Genomic DNA, 17,336 nt, shown 5'->3' on the forward strand with positions numbered 1-17,336 from the left:
ATTTGGAGAGGGGAGTAAAAACCGAGTATCTTTTATTGAAGCGTCCATTAGCTTGTTACTAGTTTTAGAATTAAAAAAATGGCTGTCTGCAAAGTGTTTGTGGCAAACTTTATAAGAATAGACACTTGGCACTTCGCAGCTTTGACCATGGCCGCCATTGTGGTCATATTTTTCTCCCGCAATAAAAACTATTGAAAAAAACTGTGACGTAGCACTGCCCAAGTCCCTATTGTAAAGCTGAAATGCGGTTTTTCCAAAAAGGTCTTTCCTATTTACATTTTCAAGCCATTTATTGCACCTAAAAAGTTGTACAATTTCGTACATTGTTTTATACCAAGGTGTTTCAAATTAGTAATGTAAAATATAAGTACCTTTTTTGTCTTTAGGGAATTTGTAAAAAGATCCAGATGACTTGTTAAAACATTAAAACAATTTACAGACACACATCTATTTGGATTTTGGAGCCATTTTTGTCAAACATTCTTCTTATAAATTTCTCCGGAATCCTCTTAGTTTTTGCTTGCTTTTTTGTTTACGTTTCTGGTAGTTTTACTCCGTTGCACTAGATGGCGCTGCAATGCGTTTGGGTGATAATATCACACCATAGAAAATATAATTTTTATCATACCATGTTACACTATATATTGGTAATATAAATTACAAATATATATAGAGTAGTTATAAGTTCCGTATTTTTTTATCTTAAATATATAGTTTAGTATATTTAAAAAACAGTGTTAGTAAATAAATTTTAATTTTGTATTTGTTTTTAATTTAAATTGGATGTATTTCATTATGTTTGAAGATTTGGTTTTACACAAACAACATACGTCATTTGGATTGCACATTAGAAATGCTACCAGATCTCTTAATTAAGAATATAGACCTTGAATAATGTGAAAAACTAATTGTACATTTGAAAATGGCATAAAACAGACCAAAAATCATATTAATCAGAGTTTTACAGACAATTTTAATAGAGTGTAAAAAATCCTTCTAAAGAACTGAATCAGATGCCTTAAAATTTTGAATAAAACCAATGACTATACCAGTTATTTCGTAGTATATTATGTTGTTTGTGGCATGGCTGAAATGGAGGAAGCATGGATGAAGTTAATGGTAAAACAACTGTTACTTTAATTACTTATAATTAATTGTATATTTTATTAGTGAAATAATTATACTTTCAAATTGATTTGTGAATCGCATATTTTTAATTGAAGTGTTATGAGCTAAGCTTTCGTGGGGTACACTCGAAAACATTTCAAATGCATATTTGCTGTCAGTTTTTTCTTAAGAAAATATCTAACTGTTTTACGTAAATGTTTTGCATGTAGATATAACCTCATCCAAGATATCACTCAGTGTTATAATACTTCCTCTTTCATTTTCTATGATTGGCGTTAACTTCCTATTAATTTTAAGTCACAGTCCAAAATATTTGTGTAAGTTAATTTTATTTTTTCCCATGAACTCGACAATATTCCACGTTTTACCAAACGTTGAGTAATACTTGAGGTATCTGAGATCAAAAGCAAATTTCTTTAGCTAAACATGTCTGACTTCAGTGAAAATTGATTAAATTTACACCTTAAAAACACTATTTTAAAACTAGACTACAGTGAGGACCTTCTAGAATTATAATAAATGTATTTCAATAGCTGATCATTTTATTTATTTTTGATTTCATGTGTCAAAAACATTTAATAAATTTCAAATAATATTACCTATATAAAATACATTATATCCAACTAAATAATTAAGAATTTGGTCAAAGTGAACTAAGCTACTATTTGATTGCTTTGCGTTAACTTCGGTGAAAAGGCTTAGTCTTATGCATTTGATAGCTAATCTATGTTAGGCTAAATAACATTCCATTTTAGATTTATGAAATTTGGAGAGATTTAGTGTTATACATTTTTGGTTTGATGATATTTCAGATAATAGTAAAAGTATTTTAAGTCTATTGGAAACATAATGAAATCACAAACTGTTTGCTGGCAAACTCCTCTTTAGTTTTTAAAACAGAGTTTCACCCCAGTATGATAATGTTTCAGATGAAGTGCCTACCATTTGTGAAATTTGCTTGAACGAAATTGAGAATGATTATGTTTCGTTATCTGGGAGCGATTATCACCATGAATGTTTTAGGTAATACTCACAAGGAGACATCCCGAAGTGTAACCCACCGATTTTGTTCAAACTCGGGGGATGTATCATGAAAAATCCTAAAGGGAATTTATTCAATGGGCAACCATTTTGCCATGACAACGAAAAATGTTTTTGACAACAACAAATGGAAATTTTCCCATTGAAAATAACATGGGATTCTGAAAGATTCCTAGGGCACCACCCCCTGTGAAAAATTTGAACAAATTTTCAAAATGTCGAAAATGGCGAAAAAAGAAATAAAAATTGACAATAAAAACATCAAAATTGATCAACTTTTGATCAATTTGAGGTCAAAATCCCATGTTATTTTCAATGGGAAAATTTAATATTTTGTATTGTCAAAAACATTTTTCGTTGCCATGGCAAAACGGTTGCCCATTGAATAAATTCCCTTTAGGATTTTTCATCATACATGAACGTCTACCAATCCCCCGAGTTTGAACAAAATCGGTGGGTTACACTTCGGGATGTCTCCTTGTCAGTCATTGTTATTTTCGTTTTTTTTTGTCATGTTTATCTATATTATTTAATTTTAGGTGTTCAGTTTGTGATTGCTCACTAAGTAATTGGTGTTTTGAAAAGGATGGTATATTATTTTGTAAAAATGACTACTGGGGAAAATTTGGGGAAGCTTGTCAAGAATGTGGTGATATTATATCCGGACCAGTTATGGTTGCGGGTGATCACAAATTCCATCCCGAATGCTTCAAATGCGCAAGTTGCGGTGGATTTATTGGAGATGGCGATTCGTATGCCCTTGTTGAAAGATCTAAGCTTTATTGGTAAGTAAATATCTTGTAATTAAGGTATTTGGTTACGTAGATGTAAAACTTAAATGATTTTTATGTAGTGGTTCGTGCTATAAAAGACATATGCAGCCACTTTCAAGATCATCATCTCCTTTTGTAAAACAACCACACAGTATTCAGTTAGTTGAAATTCCGGCCATATCCAATGGTAGTCAACGAGGCATCAAGCTCTCGCTTGATCGCACCAAAAGTCTCAATATCAGTGACGGTTTATGTTTGGGAGTTCATATCACGGAGTATGTTTAGCTTACTTCGCACTAGAGTTATATTAAAGACATACTAATTTCCCACTTCATTTATGCAGTCTTGATGAAAATTCTGATCTGATGGCATTGCATATCGGTGATCGCATACTTGAAGTTAATGGAACTCCTGTGAATGAACAATCTCTTAACAAAGTAAAAGTTATCTTCCACTATTATTGAGCTCTTTTATCATGATAATCCTTTCAGCAGATTGAAGAATTAATTCGATTGACAAACAAAACGCTCCAGTTAACGATAGAACACGATCCTAATAGTCAAAAACGAAGTCGAAACATACCCTCCTACCAAAGGCCAGCTCGTGTACCTGTTGACAGAGAAAGACTGTATAAAAAGAAAGAAGACACTGCGGTACGATCCAGACAGTTACGAAGAGGCAAAGACAATAAAGAACGGGCATCTTCGTTGCCAAGACTTCAAGCGTGGTAAACTAAAAATGCTAAATCTATAGCTTAAGTTATTAATTGATCAATTTGTTGTGCAGCGAACCAATGTCTTCTTGCAAACATTTACCATACGATCTGAGTCGAACCAAGTCATTCCGGGTTGAACCCAAGAACCACCGTATCTTTCGCGGTACTGATCTAGTCCAAGGTAAATTGTTAGGCAAAGGATTTTTTGGGCAAGTTTTCCAAGTGACACACAAGGAGACAGGGGAAGTCATGGTTTTGAAGGAATTGTACAGGGTTGACGAAGAGGCTCAAAAAAACTTTCTCAAAGAAGTGGCAGTGCTACGTTCTCTAAGTCATGACAATGTTTTGCACTTTATTGGCGTTCTCTACAAGGACAAGAAGCTCCATCTTGTTACAGAGTACATCAGTGGCGGGACCCTGAAGGAAATTCTCCATGATCAGATGGAGCCTCTGTCTTGGGAACAACGTATTAATTTTGCCAGAGATATTACGTCAGGGATGGTATGTTGATCTTTATTTTACTTAATTTTTAAGTAGCTTTGTAATACACACAGAAGGCTTAGCTTTTTAAGACTTTATGGAAATATTTCAATGCAATTATATTTGATTAAAATTAATCGCCAATTTTAATAGCTCAAATAATTTACTGGTGATATGGTAACATTTATTTCAGGCGTATTTACATTCCATGAACATAATTCACAGAGATTTAAACTCAAATAATTGCTTAGTCAAAGATGTAAGTTACGTTTATCTGTTAATTCTATTTAAATACTTTGATGAGTTATTAAAATACGTTTTCCTAACTTTCCAGGACCGTACAGTCGTAGTGGCTGATTTTGGCCTTGCTAGAATTATATCTGACCAAAGCAATCAATTAACTACTCCTAAACGGTTCGGAAAACGTTGTGGTCATAAGAAGTTTGAACGTAAAAAAAGGTACACTGTTGTTGGTAATCCCTATTGGATGGCCCCTGAAATGATGAAAGGCAAAAAGTATGATGAGAAAGTGGACATTTTCTCCTTTGGAATAGTGCTTTGTGAAGTGAGTAAATGAATTCACTTCGCTTCGTCAAGAAAAATAAAACAATTTGTGTTGATAGATTATTGGCAGGGTCCGAGCTGATCCAGATTACCTCCCGAGGTCAAATGACTTTGGTCTGAACACTGTGGTATTCAAGGAGAAATTTTGTAAAGACTGCCCTGAAAATTTTTATAAAATTGCTTTTCTATGCTGTGATCTTGATCCTGATAAAAGGTAAATTTTGTTCCCTACTTTTAGAAAGTTAATTTGATGGTGGATAGTAGATAATTGGGCAAAATATGAACACACCAATGCATGTCCAATTTTTTTTTTATACTTTAGACGATACTGAACATTTTTGTTCAAAGTTATTTTGCAGAAATTAAAATTGGTGGTGTGTTGATATTCACCCAATAATTGGCCAGTAGTCGAAATTTTCAAAGCACATTCCTAAGGTTGTTTCATTATCTAAGGTGATAATTCTGCACATTTCTAAAGAAATTCTAACATAAATGATTGCAATTCCCACTTTGAAAGTTTCTAAACAGGGCTGTGCTTAGGGGGTGGCGTGCCGGGCCATCACACAGGGCCGCTAAAAATTTACCATAGAGATGTATATACCGGAGGGCCGTTATACTCAAAATTTTTCAGTTTCGCCCGGGGGCCCCGAGACCTCTAAGCACGGCCCTGTTTCTAAATAATGCAACTATCCCAGCCTCAAGAAGCCGTTTTGGTCATCCTTCTGCTGGCGCCTTAAGCCCCAAACACACTTTGTTTTTAGGAAAATTTATCAATAATGGCTTTGGCTTAGGTATGAATTGCTCTAGTATTGTCCTTGTATAAACACCTTTAATGTTTGTCAGTCACATAACATCACCCACGCTTTCTCCTATTGATAAAATACTTACATCTAAAACGGCGGCCATGTAGTGCTACTTCAATGAAGAACTTTTTGCCCAACTTTGATGAAAACCTGAAATTTTTTTATATTTTTGAAGGGTTTGTCAAAGAAGGTGAATTACGCAGCTTGTTTTAAATTAATTTTAAGCTCTTCAACAAACAATTAATTAATTCCTAGGACCAGGCTGGTCGAACGGTTCCATTGCTCCCGAGTTAGGCTTAGCTATTTTCTCAAAAAAATTTTACATTTTATTTTATTTAAATTAATTTTAAACGGATTTTAAAGTCAAATGAATGACTAATTGATCCTCTAAACAATCACCTTGGTGAAAAAAAAATGTCAAAAAGTGAAAGCAGTAATAGTGGTTCAAGCACACGAAGTTTTATCGTTCCAGAAGAACTATATTGCCTATCCAAAGGATGTAAGTTCAAGAGGAGAGAAAGTGGCCGAAAGATGGTCACTTGCGATATCTAGCTCATCTTTTTTCACATTCAATGTGTTGAAAGTACTGCTAAACAAGCACTACGCTTTTATTGCTGCCCAACATGTAGAAAACGACTGACACAACAACCATCATGTCCATATCAACGGACCTTTAGCCATGTTGGCAAATCTGTAGAAGGAAATCAAGTTGCTGAAATAAAACAAGAAGTTCCAAAAATTCAAGAGCAACTTGAGGAACTACAACATGATCTGAAAAATGAAATTACATCTACAAATGATGATTTAAACAAAAGGTTTGAAGTATTTCATGAAACTCTTAAGGATTCGCTAAAACTACTTGACTCAAAGATTGAATATCTTGAACGAAACCAAAAACTATAGGTGAACAAACAAAACAGCGAGAAAATTCCCAACCACCACCTTTTAATAATAGTCAAGATACTTTGGCAACAAATGAAAGAAAATCTTATCGGGATGTAACCTATAAACAACCTTACCACAATATTTCAAATGAAACTCCATGGAGACAAACCACTATAAAACGAACTGAAAACATGCCTTCAAGCAATATTGTCTTACAATTTAAGAATACAAACAATAACAAACACAAGAGACCCGCAAATATGGGAAGAAAACTTTGGAAAATGCCAGATGGAAAGCAAGCAATGTGCAAAATAAAACCTTCCAATAACGTTAATGACTGAGTTGACGATCTGACATAAACTTGGCCCTTTCGTTCCCAAGATGCCCCTTATGCCCAGGCACCCAATAAAGTTGAACTTTATTTTGCAACCCAAGAGCACAGAGGAGATCCAAGCAGCTAAAAACCAGTTAAGAAAGTATACTATACTGGCTGAGAGCTCTACGAGCGACCTGGCTATCCGAATAAATCTGGATCACCTTCCCATGATACCCCTGATGTAAACAGTAAGCAACACAGGAGCAAATGGCAAAAATTTCTGACTGGAATACACTAGTGTGTATCCCTAGGCTTTCATAGAAGCCAAAATTATTAGTAAGGCAATACATCCCCACACCAGTGCCATAGTGGGCCTTAGACCCATCAGTAAACCCAGTAAATATCCCAATAGAGCTTGGTGTGGCTATGCACCCAATTATTAGCCTTCTACCAGCCATTTTGCTTAAGCCTATAGGCACCTAAAAAGGCAGCTTCCTCAATAAAAAGGTGGAGAGGAAGCATATTCAGGTGAATTTGAGAAGCGCTTGGTGCTGTTCTCGTGGCTCCTGTAATGCCGACACAAGCCAGCCTTTGTAGAGTGCGCAGATCAAACTGCACAGTCCTTAAAGTAACTTTGTCCACCAGACCACAGCTGCATAGGAAAGGATAGGTCTGATGATCATAGTGTACAGCCAGTACACAGCTCTGGGGCTTAGGCCCCAGGTCTTGCTAACTGTACTTCTAGTTCTCCAAAATAACATTTTACCCTTCTTGACTATATAGTCAAGGTGTGGCTTCCATGTTAGTTTACTATCTAGGATGACACCGAGGTACTTCACCTCGGTACTCTCCACTAGGTCCTTTCCAAATAAGGAAATACCCTCGAACATGCCTTTTATCCTTTTACGAGTAAAAGGAACCAAGACAGTTTTATTAGGATTAACCATGAGGTTGACCTCCCTGCACCAGCTCTCAACTGATGCTAGAGCCCTCCTCATTACATCCTTCACAGTTACCGGGAATTTCCCAGTAATGATGATAGCAATATCATCGGCATAACCGAAACAGCGGCATCCTCCCCTGTTCAACCTCCGAACAAGCTCATCCACCACCAGGCACCAAAGAAGGGGAGAGAGAACCCCCCCTTGTGGGCAACCACGACTGGTGGAGACCATAAGGGAGTCACCCAGCAAGGAGGATGTCACTTTCCGACCTGTTAACATAGATTTGATCCAAAGGTAGAATGTGTCATTGATACCAAATCTTTTAGCAGCCTTCAGTATAACTGCACTGGAGACCTTATCAAAGGCTCCCTCTATATCAAGAAAAACCTTGAACTCAATTGCCCTTTCCAGGCAGCTGCTGATACCATGCAGGGCAGTCTCAGTAGACCTGACTTTCTGATAGGCATGCTGAGCAGCCGACAGAGGAGAGTTACAAGGAACCTCCTCTCTAATATAGTTGTCCACCATTTTCTCCAGAATTTTTAGGAGACTAATTGGCCTAAATGCCATAGCTTCCAGGTAATCAGATTTGCCAGGCTTAGGTATAAAGATTGCCTAAGACAGCTTCCACGTGCTAGGTTTATGCCCTAGAGCAATACAAGCCCTGTAGATTCTCAGCAGCAGAGGGCAGAGAATATCACTGCCCTCCTGTAAAAGGATAGGAAAAATCCCATCCGGTCCCGGGGACTTATAGGGTTTAAGTGACTTTATCGCCCATTTAAGTATAGAATGCGTGACGACCTTATTCGCCACAGCCCAATCTTCCCTTTTGGTTCGATTGATCCTCAAAGGGAGAGTGTCAGTGCCACCATTACTGGTGACCTTAGAGTCCAGAAAGTGTACATCTAACATATCTGTCAGAGTGTCCTTACCGGACATGGAAAAACTACCATCTTTCAACCTAATGGTGTCTAGATGGTTAGTATTATCGTGTGCCAAAATTTTCATTAGTTTGGCTTATATATACCTCGCACTTAATGTTTATCAAGAATGTTACCATTCACTACCTCTGTAAGGATGCGTTTACAGCGGATTGGTTGGTGGGAGGATTTAACCAGAAGGAATTGGTCTCCGGGGGGTCACGGCTTTCAGTAATGAAGGCCGTCGACCTACCGAAACCTTTCAAGGTAGCCTTCCGCACCAAGGACGTCTACACCAAGGATGGCAATGTCCTCCTTCGTAGACTCAGGACCTACAACAACGCGCTAAATACGCAATGTTGGAAGGTCGTAAATAAAGCCGATGAGCCGACTGCCATCCGCTGGATCTTCCAGGTGGATGGAGAGTCGGTTAAGGCTATCAAGGAGGCAGGACACCGAGCCTTAACGGGTCTGGACAGTGGTATCTTTAAGATACTTCATGAACCTGACCCGACAGCTCCGGTGGATCCTGTAAAGGAGGGTGGTTCAGTCGAACCCTCTGCCTTGGAGATCTCAAGGATGGAAGATGAGGCTCTGGCTGGCGGGGACTCCGGAGAGGACATTCCAATGGAAGATAATCTCGTGGAGGAGCTAAAGGCCTTTGCTTTGTCGGACACCGACGAGATCAAAGAGGTTGTACCACTGGAGGGTGCAACAGGGGGGCAGGCTAGGGATGTAAGTCAGACCGGTGGGTGTGTTGGGGTTTCCACAAACACAACCACCACTGTGTCTGAATAGACATCTAAGGCCTGCAACCGAGCTCACCTTAAACCAAGATGAGTGTAAAGGTGCTGCAAATTAATTTGCACCACTGCAAGGCAGCCACTGCAGTTCTCTGCAGGAGGTTCGCAAAGGAGAGCTTCGACGTCGCTCTCATACAGGAGCCATGAACTGCCAATGGAAAGATACTTGGTCTCCAAAATGCAGGTAATATATTCTATGATTATAACTCTGCTACACCGAGGGCTTGTGCACTGACACGCAAGGGCATTCATGCCCTTCCGCTCTCAGTGCACACCTCCAGGGATATTGCCACGGTAAAGCTCATCACGGAAGGTGGGGAGGTTACTATGGCATCGGCATACCTACCATACGACGATGCTCTCCCCCCTCTCTCGCAGGGGGTGACCAGATTGGTCAGCTACTGTGAGGGTTCGGGGAGGAGGCTAGTCATCGGTTGCGATGCTAATGCGCACCACGAAATCTGGGGCAGCTCAGACTGCAACCAGCGCGGTAACGACTTAATGGAATATCTGGTTAGTACCAGACTTAACATTTTGAATAAGAACAATGTACCAACTTTTGTTACTTCTAACAGAAGTGAGGTCATTGATCTCACACTGTGTACAGTAAATGTCGCAGATAAAATCAAGAACTGGCATGTGTCTAACGAACCGTCTTTGTCCGATCACAGACACATTTGCTTCAATATTCTGGTCAAACCTGTATGGGCTTGTACCACTATTCGTAACCCTAGGGGCACAGATTGGTCCGGTTACAGGGAAGACTTAAATTTCTTCCTAAAGGGTGATAAGCCACGGCTGTCATCGGTGTTGGATTTTGATTTGGCTGTTGAACGCGTTCAACAGTCCATTATCGACTCCTATCACCGCAACTGTCCGGCAAAGCCTGCCAACCGGCCAAGGCTAGTGCCTTGGTGGAACAACGAGATTGGCAGGCTGCGCAAGGAAACTCGTAGGCTCTTTAATAGGGCAAAGAAGGGGGGTGATTGGGATGCCTATAAACGCACCCTCACCACCTACCACAAGTCTATCCGCGATGCCAAGAAGGCTTCATGGAGACTGTGAGAACATAGCGGATGTTCCCAGTACGGCCAAATTAATGAAAATTTTGGCACACGATAATACTAAGCATCTTGACACCATTAAGTTGAAAGATGGTAGTTTTTCCACGTCCGGTAAGGACACTCTGACACATATGTTAGATGTACACTTTCCGGACTCTAAGCTCACTAGCAATGGTAACACTGACAATCGCCCTTTGAGGATCAATCGAACCAAAAGGGAAGATTGGGCAGTGGCGAATAAGGTCGCCACGCATTCCAGACTTATATGGGCTGTAAAGTCATTTAAACCCTATAAGTCCCCGGGACCGGATGGGATTTTTCCTATCCTCTTACAGGAGGGCATTGATATTCTATGCCCTATGCTGCTGAGAATCTACAGGACTTGTATTGCTCTAGGGCATTTACCTAGCACCTGGAAGCTTTCTCAAGCGATCTTCATACCTAAGCCTGGTAAATCTGATTACCTGGAAGCTAAGGCATTTAGGCCAATTAGTCTTACCTCTTTTCTCCTAAAAATTCTGGAGAAAATGGTGGACAACTACATTAGGGAGGAGGCTCTTTGCAACTCTCCTCTGTCGACTGCGCAGCATGCTTACCAGAAGGGCAGGTCTACTGAGACCGCCCTGCATGGTATCAGCAGCTGCCGGGAAAAAGCAATTGAGCACAAGGAAATTGCGTTAGCAGTTTTCCTTGATATTGAGGGAGCCTTTGATAAGGTCTCCAGCGCAGTTATACTTAAGGCTGCGAAAAGGTTTGGTATCAATGACACATTGTGCCTTTGGATCAAATCTATGTTAACTGACCGAAAAGTGGTATCCTCCTTGCTGGGTGACTCCCTTATGGTCTCCACCAGTCGTGGTTGCCCACAGGGGGGCGTTCTTTCTCCCCTTCTGTGGTGCCTGGTGGTGGATGAACTCGTTCGGAGGTTGAACAGGGGAGGATGCCGCTGTTTCGGTTACGCCGATGATATTGCTATCATCATTACTGGGAAATTCCCGGCAACGGTGAAGGACGTAATGAGGAGGGCCCTAGCATCAGTTGAGAGCTGGTGCAGGGAGGTCAACCTCATGGTTAATCCTAATAAAACTGTCTTGGTTCCTTTTACTCGTAGAAGGATAAAAGGTATGTTTGAGGGTATTTCCTTATTTGGAAAGGACCTAGTGGAGAGCACCGAGGTGAAGTACCTCAGGGTCATCCTGGATAGCAAACTAACATGGAAACCACACCTTGACTACATAGTCAAGAGGGGCAAAATGTTATTTTGGAGAACTAGAAGTGCAGTTAGCAAGACCTGGGGCTTAAGCCCCAGGACTGTGTACTGGCTGTACACCATGATCATTAGACCTATCCTGTCTTATGCAGCTGTGGTCTGGTGGCCAAGGGTTACTTTAAGGACTGTGCAGTTTGATCTCTGAAAAGGCTGGCTTGTGTCGGCATTACAGGAGCCATGAGAACAGCCCCAAGCGCTTCTCTGGAAATACTCCTGAATATGCTTCCTCTCCACCTTTTTATTGAGGAAGCTGCCCTTTTAGGTGCCTATAGGCTTAACCAAAATGGCTGGTGGAAGGCTAATAATTGGGAGCATAGCCACACCAAGCTCTTCCGAGATATGTCCAATCAGATGCCGATTTTAACAATGGGCTCTGATCTGATGGTTACTAAACTCCACTTTAGTAAACCTTTTGAGGTCAACTTCCCTAGCCGTGCGGAGTGGAGTCACTTGACCCTCGGTACCAGAGGAGAGATCGTCTGGTTCACTGATGGGTCTAAGACACACTATGGCACTGGTGCGGGGATGTATTGCCTTACTAATAATTTTGGCTTTTATGAAAGTCTAGGGATACACACTAGTGTATTCCAGGCTGAAATTTTTGCCATTTGCTCCTGTGTTGCTCACTGTTTACATCAGGGGTATCATGGGAAGGTTATCCAGATTTATTCAGATAGCCAGGCTGCTCTTAGAGCTCTCAGCCAGTATAGTATTCTTTCTAAACTGGTTTTTAGCTGCTTAGATCTCCTCTGCACTCTTGGGTTGCACAATAAAGTTCAACTTTGTTGGGTACCTGGGCATAAGGGGCATCTTGGGAACGAAAGGGCCGACGCCTTGGCCAAGGAAGGTGCGAGGGCTGGGTTCATTGGTCCAGAACCTGATTCTCCCCATCTCCCGAGGACTTGTACGCGGCTTAATCTCCAAGTTTATGTGGGATCGTCAACTCAGACAATGGTCTGAAATTGAGGGTCAAAGGCAGGCCAAAGAGTTCACTCTTGGCCCTTCTAGGGAGAGAGCTAGAGAATTTCTCTCGCTCTCTAGGTCCAGTATTAGGATTGTTACTGGCCTACTAACAGGTCACTGCCATCTTAACAGACATTTAACGCTTATTGGGGTCAGTGATGACCTGATTTGCAGATCTTGTCTAGCTGAGGAGGAAACTGCCTCACATGTACTCTGTAGCTGCGATTACTATGCAGCCCAGAGGTTTGAGCATTTGGGTATGCATCGGTTGGAGACGTATGACGTCTCTAATATCATGGCCGGGCAGATTTTAAGCTTTATGTCGGCAATAGGACTTATTTAAGTCAACCAGTTTGGGGATGCACAATGGACCTTAGGTCGAAGTGTTTGGCTTGCCACCCCACTCAATAATAATAATAATAATAATACTGGGTGTATAGATCTACAGCAAACAAATATTCCTTGCAAAGTACTGACAGATATTATCAGATCGTTACTCGACCACTATTCCCCGAAACTCCATAAAAGGGTTCATACAAATTTACCCAAATTAAGAAAGCATCATGGATTAAACTCAGAGTATCACGAAGCCCAATTTAAAACTTATAGAAACTTGGTAGTAGAAGAAAAACGACAAGCAAAGAAAAACTTCTATGCCAATAACTTCTCTAAAGCAAAAAATATCTCAGAAACCTGGAAATTAATAAACTTAAATATGACAAATAAACCTGTAAGGCAAAAAGAAATTATCCTAAATATAAATGGGAAGCTCCTAAACAACCCGCTGGGTGTCGCGAATAGCTTTAGTGACTTCTTCGAATCAGGTCCCACAGTTGCTACAAACCATGATAAGGTGGACTCTCAAATTATCGATAATATACCAAATGGACAGGAAAACCAGTTTAAACTTGAAAATGTATCAGTAAAGGAAGTAAAGAAATTGATAAGGAAAATGCGTCAGTCAAACGCAGTTGGAATGGATGGAATTTCCCCAACTGACTACAATATACTACTCCATTCCAGTTTGCAGATGACACCACAATGTCAACAAATTATGAAAATTGTAATACAGTAATTGAACACCTTGATAAAGAATATAAAAACTGTAAGGACTGGTTTAACGATATCAAAATGGAAATAAATCCCTCGAAATCTAAGGTCATATTTTTTGAACCGAAGGAGAAACTACAAACCATAGATCATGTAACAGAATTGCCTGTTTCAAAAATCAAAAGGGTGAGGACCATCAAGTATCTCGGTTTTGACATCGATGATAAATTAAGCTTAGTTGAAAATCGCACATTGAGAATATAATTAGTAAAATAAAATCACGAATATTTATTTTGCCGCATGTTCGCTCTTATATTCTGATGACGGTTTTAAATTTATGGTATAAGACAGCTGTAATCCCCATTCTCGACTATGGTGACCTCTTATATGGAACTGCCAAAAATTCAACTTTAAATCAGTTACAAATCATGCAAAATACGATGGGTAAAATAGTGTTAGGAGTTAACAGAAGAACTTTGACAAACAGCGTGCATATACAATATCTTGGTTAATGCTAGAATCTAGGCGAAAACTCCACTTGGCGTGTCTAATTTTTAAAGCCCGTAAGGGCTTACTACCAACATATATGAATTAATTATTTATGCGTCCTTCCGAAATACATAAATACAACACCAGAGGGGCTACAGCGGCATGCTATATATCATCACAAAGCTCAAAAAACTCCCAGAAACGAATCTCTTACAGTGGAGGATTTTATCTATTACGGACTTTACTACTTTTAAAAATAAGTTGAATGATTTTTATTATAAATGTCAAAGTTTCTAAATTATGTATTTTTATATTAATATTATTTATTCAGTTAAATTAGTCAGAACCTCTTGAAAAATATTTGACTGCAACTAAAGTAGATATCCTGAATAAACATGCTTTATTATTATTATTATTATTATTATTATTATTAATTGGTTAAGTTATCTGCAGTTTTAATTATTTTGGCTGCAATTTTCCAAGATGGTGGAAATTCTATCTGTGGGAGAATGTGTGAAATTTCACCATATGAAAGAGGGGCAAAAAATATGTTAAGTTAAAATTTTCTTCAGGGTCAAAACCTTTTTTCCTGATCTAGAATTTTTATTTTTACCACCATTATTTGTACAAATAGAAATTAATCAGTATAACTGTGCAATGCCATAGGAAAAAATTTTAACACCCATAAGGTGGTGAGGTGAATTATTTATTCCCTAAGCAAAGTTATTAAATACCCCATGTAAACTCAAGCTCATAAGAATAATGGGGAAAAAATTATTTATTTATTTACCCATATATTATAGGCCTCCATTCGAACAACTTGTACAATGGTTACAAAACATGGCCATGCATATCGCAGTTGGTTCAACATTACCTTTTGAAGTTATCTACGAAATATGTAACTACAGTGGTCGGACTCCGCCATCATCTTCTGCTGAATCAACACCGGAAGCTCTAACGCCTGAACCATGCTGTCCATTGTTGGACACCATCACGGAACAAACTCCAGACTCACCACCGTCAACACCACACCCTGTTGAAAATGAGAGGTTAGTAACAAACAACCCTGTAACGTCAACTCGTTTGTAAGCGTACAACTTTTAATTTACATAAAAGTTAGTATAGAAATTTGCAAATGTGTCTTAAAATACCCGGTGCTGAAATTTTTGCTATATACAGCAATCTTATGTAGTCAAATCTTTAAACATTGCTCAAAAAATGAGTACTTAAAAAGTAGCAATCATTCCATTGGTGAAAATTGTATATTTTGTTATTATTTACCTTTTCATATATCATCAAAAAGTATTCCCAAAAAGTTTTTATTAAGTTTTTAAAATTCGATAACCAAATCATTTATTTTGCTTCTTTTTGAAGTATTCTTTATTTTTATATATAATCAGTAATTACTCTTGATGAAATTATTTTTTAAGTGAGGCACCCCTCCTTAAAATTGCCACTGTTAAAATTTAAAAGATTAAAAAGTTAGTATTAAGGCACCCATATTTTGACTGCTACATTGTTGTTGCTGCTATAGCGCAGCTAAATTGAAGATTTTTTATGTAGTGGGAGTTTGAGCTAAATTGAAAATTTGTGCCAAAACGCGCTATGGCTTCACACCTTGCTTGAAATGTGAAATTCGTTGATCTACGAATAAATATAGAAGTTTATGCTCCCTTTGAAGAACGTATGGGTGTAGTGTATTACAGCCCCGCATAACTTATTGGTTTTATTTTTTTTAATCACTGGTTGCCAAGGTACTCATTGGTAGTGAAATTATTTGGCAGAAATGAGAAATCGTTAACATATATTTTCCAATAAAACTGGGATTTATCCTGTTTTTCACTAATAAAGCACATTCCATGGGTTAGGTTAAGCGACGGTGGTTAGATGACAAAATTACCTGTTTTTTTTATGTATTAATAACGCCATGAATTTTCATTTCCACCAAAACGTTTTTCCATCACTGTGTTCTTTACCATCTAGTGATTAAAGAAAAGGTCAAGTGGGGTTGTAATGCAATTTTGCATTCAGGTACCATTCTTGCATTTTTTATAGTGAAATTTTATCTGCGTTTTCTTCGCACACCATATGTACAAATGGTGAATACAGTCAGCTTTGGGGAGTGTCCAAAAAAATTCAAGCAGATAAACTTTTGTTACAAACTATACAAGAATAGGTTTAAAATCTCTGCCTTCTCATATTCTTAGATACCTGAATACATTCTTGATAACATTGTGAAGTTGTTTATAAAATGAATTTTTCTTAGCTCGACACCTAATGTTATTAAACATTACAATGGGTAACACTAAGTCGAAACTAAAATATTTAGTGAAATGCAACGTATTGTCGGCAATTTTTTTATATATATTTTAATGCACTTTAATTATACACCTAATATAATCTTCAACCTTGACTGCGAAACATTGAACATTGCTCTAATGCCAAAATTGGAATAAATTTAAAGCAATACTCCGCTAGAATTTTAAAATGGCTAGTGTTGTAATCAGCTTTTTGTCAAACAACCAATTAGGCCCAAATCCCCCAATTTATTTAGGTTGGTGATTTTTTTAAATTTTGCATCTATCATATTTAAAAAAAAATAAAGCAATAATTAGTACCAGTTTCGGTTAATACTGCATTCTCTTAACATTTCTATTTTTTTATATATTTTGAAAATGGGGCTACTCTTTACTTTTTTTTAAATATGATGCTCTAAGTACTTAAAAAGAAAGTATAATTATTATTTTATATTAATATATTTACATTTACATAATGTACTCTGAAATTTTAGAATCTCCCACCTACAAATGTATTTTTTCTACCTAACTTGTAAACCATAAATTTGTGGTCAATCATGCTAGTGAAATGCAGAAAAATTTACCCATAGAAGAGTTGCATTTTTGATTTATTTAAAAACCATGTAGGCCCGTGACCATGTTTAACTGTGACAATCATGTTATAAAAGCAATATTTCATCAAATCAAAAATATCATTTATAAGACTTATTCATCTGTTTTTCCTCAATAATACTTATTTTCTATGAAAGACTTTAAAGTTAAAATTATATAAAGACTAACAAAATTTGTATTTTTGAGGTTTTGCTGGTCAGAACCATTTTTGTTTATATT

At 38.1% G+C, this 17,336-nt stretch overlaps 1 protein-coding gene across 4 annotated transcripts; it reads left to right on the forward strand.

The window, feature by feature from the left end:
* The first annotated feature begins 1,061 nt into the window (after positions 1–1,061).
* LIMK1 (LIM domain kinase 1) lies at positions 1,062–17,303 on the forward strand. 4 transcript variants are annotated; one of them, XR_016478497.1, is made up of 13 exons: positions 1,062–1,119; positions 2,058–2,151; positions 2,709–2,954; positions 3,023–3,217; positions 3,286–3,379; positions 3,437–3,669; positions 3,729–4,158; positions 4,331–4,396; positions 4,472–4,702; positions 4,761–4,915; positions 15,012–15,257; positions 15,772–15,837; positions 17,000–17,303. XR_016478497.1 is itself a non-coding variant. In XM_090165745.1 (12 exons), the coding sequence occupies exons 1-12, from the start codon at positions 1,104–1,106 to the stop codon at positions 17,046–17,048; spliced, it is 2,055 nt and encodes a 684-aa protein (XP_090021871.1). In that variant the 5' UTR covers positions 1,062–1,103; the 3' UTR covers positions 17,049–17,303. The 4 variants fall into 4 exon arrangements, 2 of the variants coding, with proteins under 2 accessions (XP_090021871.1, XP_090021872.1); XR_016478498.1 differs by lacking the exon at positions 17,000–17,303 and adding an exon at positions 15,993–16,910; XM_090165745.1 differs by lacking the exon at positions 15,772–15,837.
* The last annotated feature ends 33 nt before the right edge of the window (positions 17,304–17,336 follow it).

Source organism: Leiobunum rupestre, chromosome 2, assembly GCF_980474605.1.
Source record: "Leiobunum rupestre chromosome 2, qqLeiRupe1.1.hap1, whole genome shotgun sequence".
Classification (NCBI taxonomy): domain Eukaryota; kingdom Metazoa; phylum Arthropoda; class Arachnida; order Opiliones; family Sclerosomatidae; genus Leiobunum; species Leiobunum rupestre.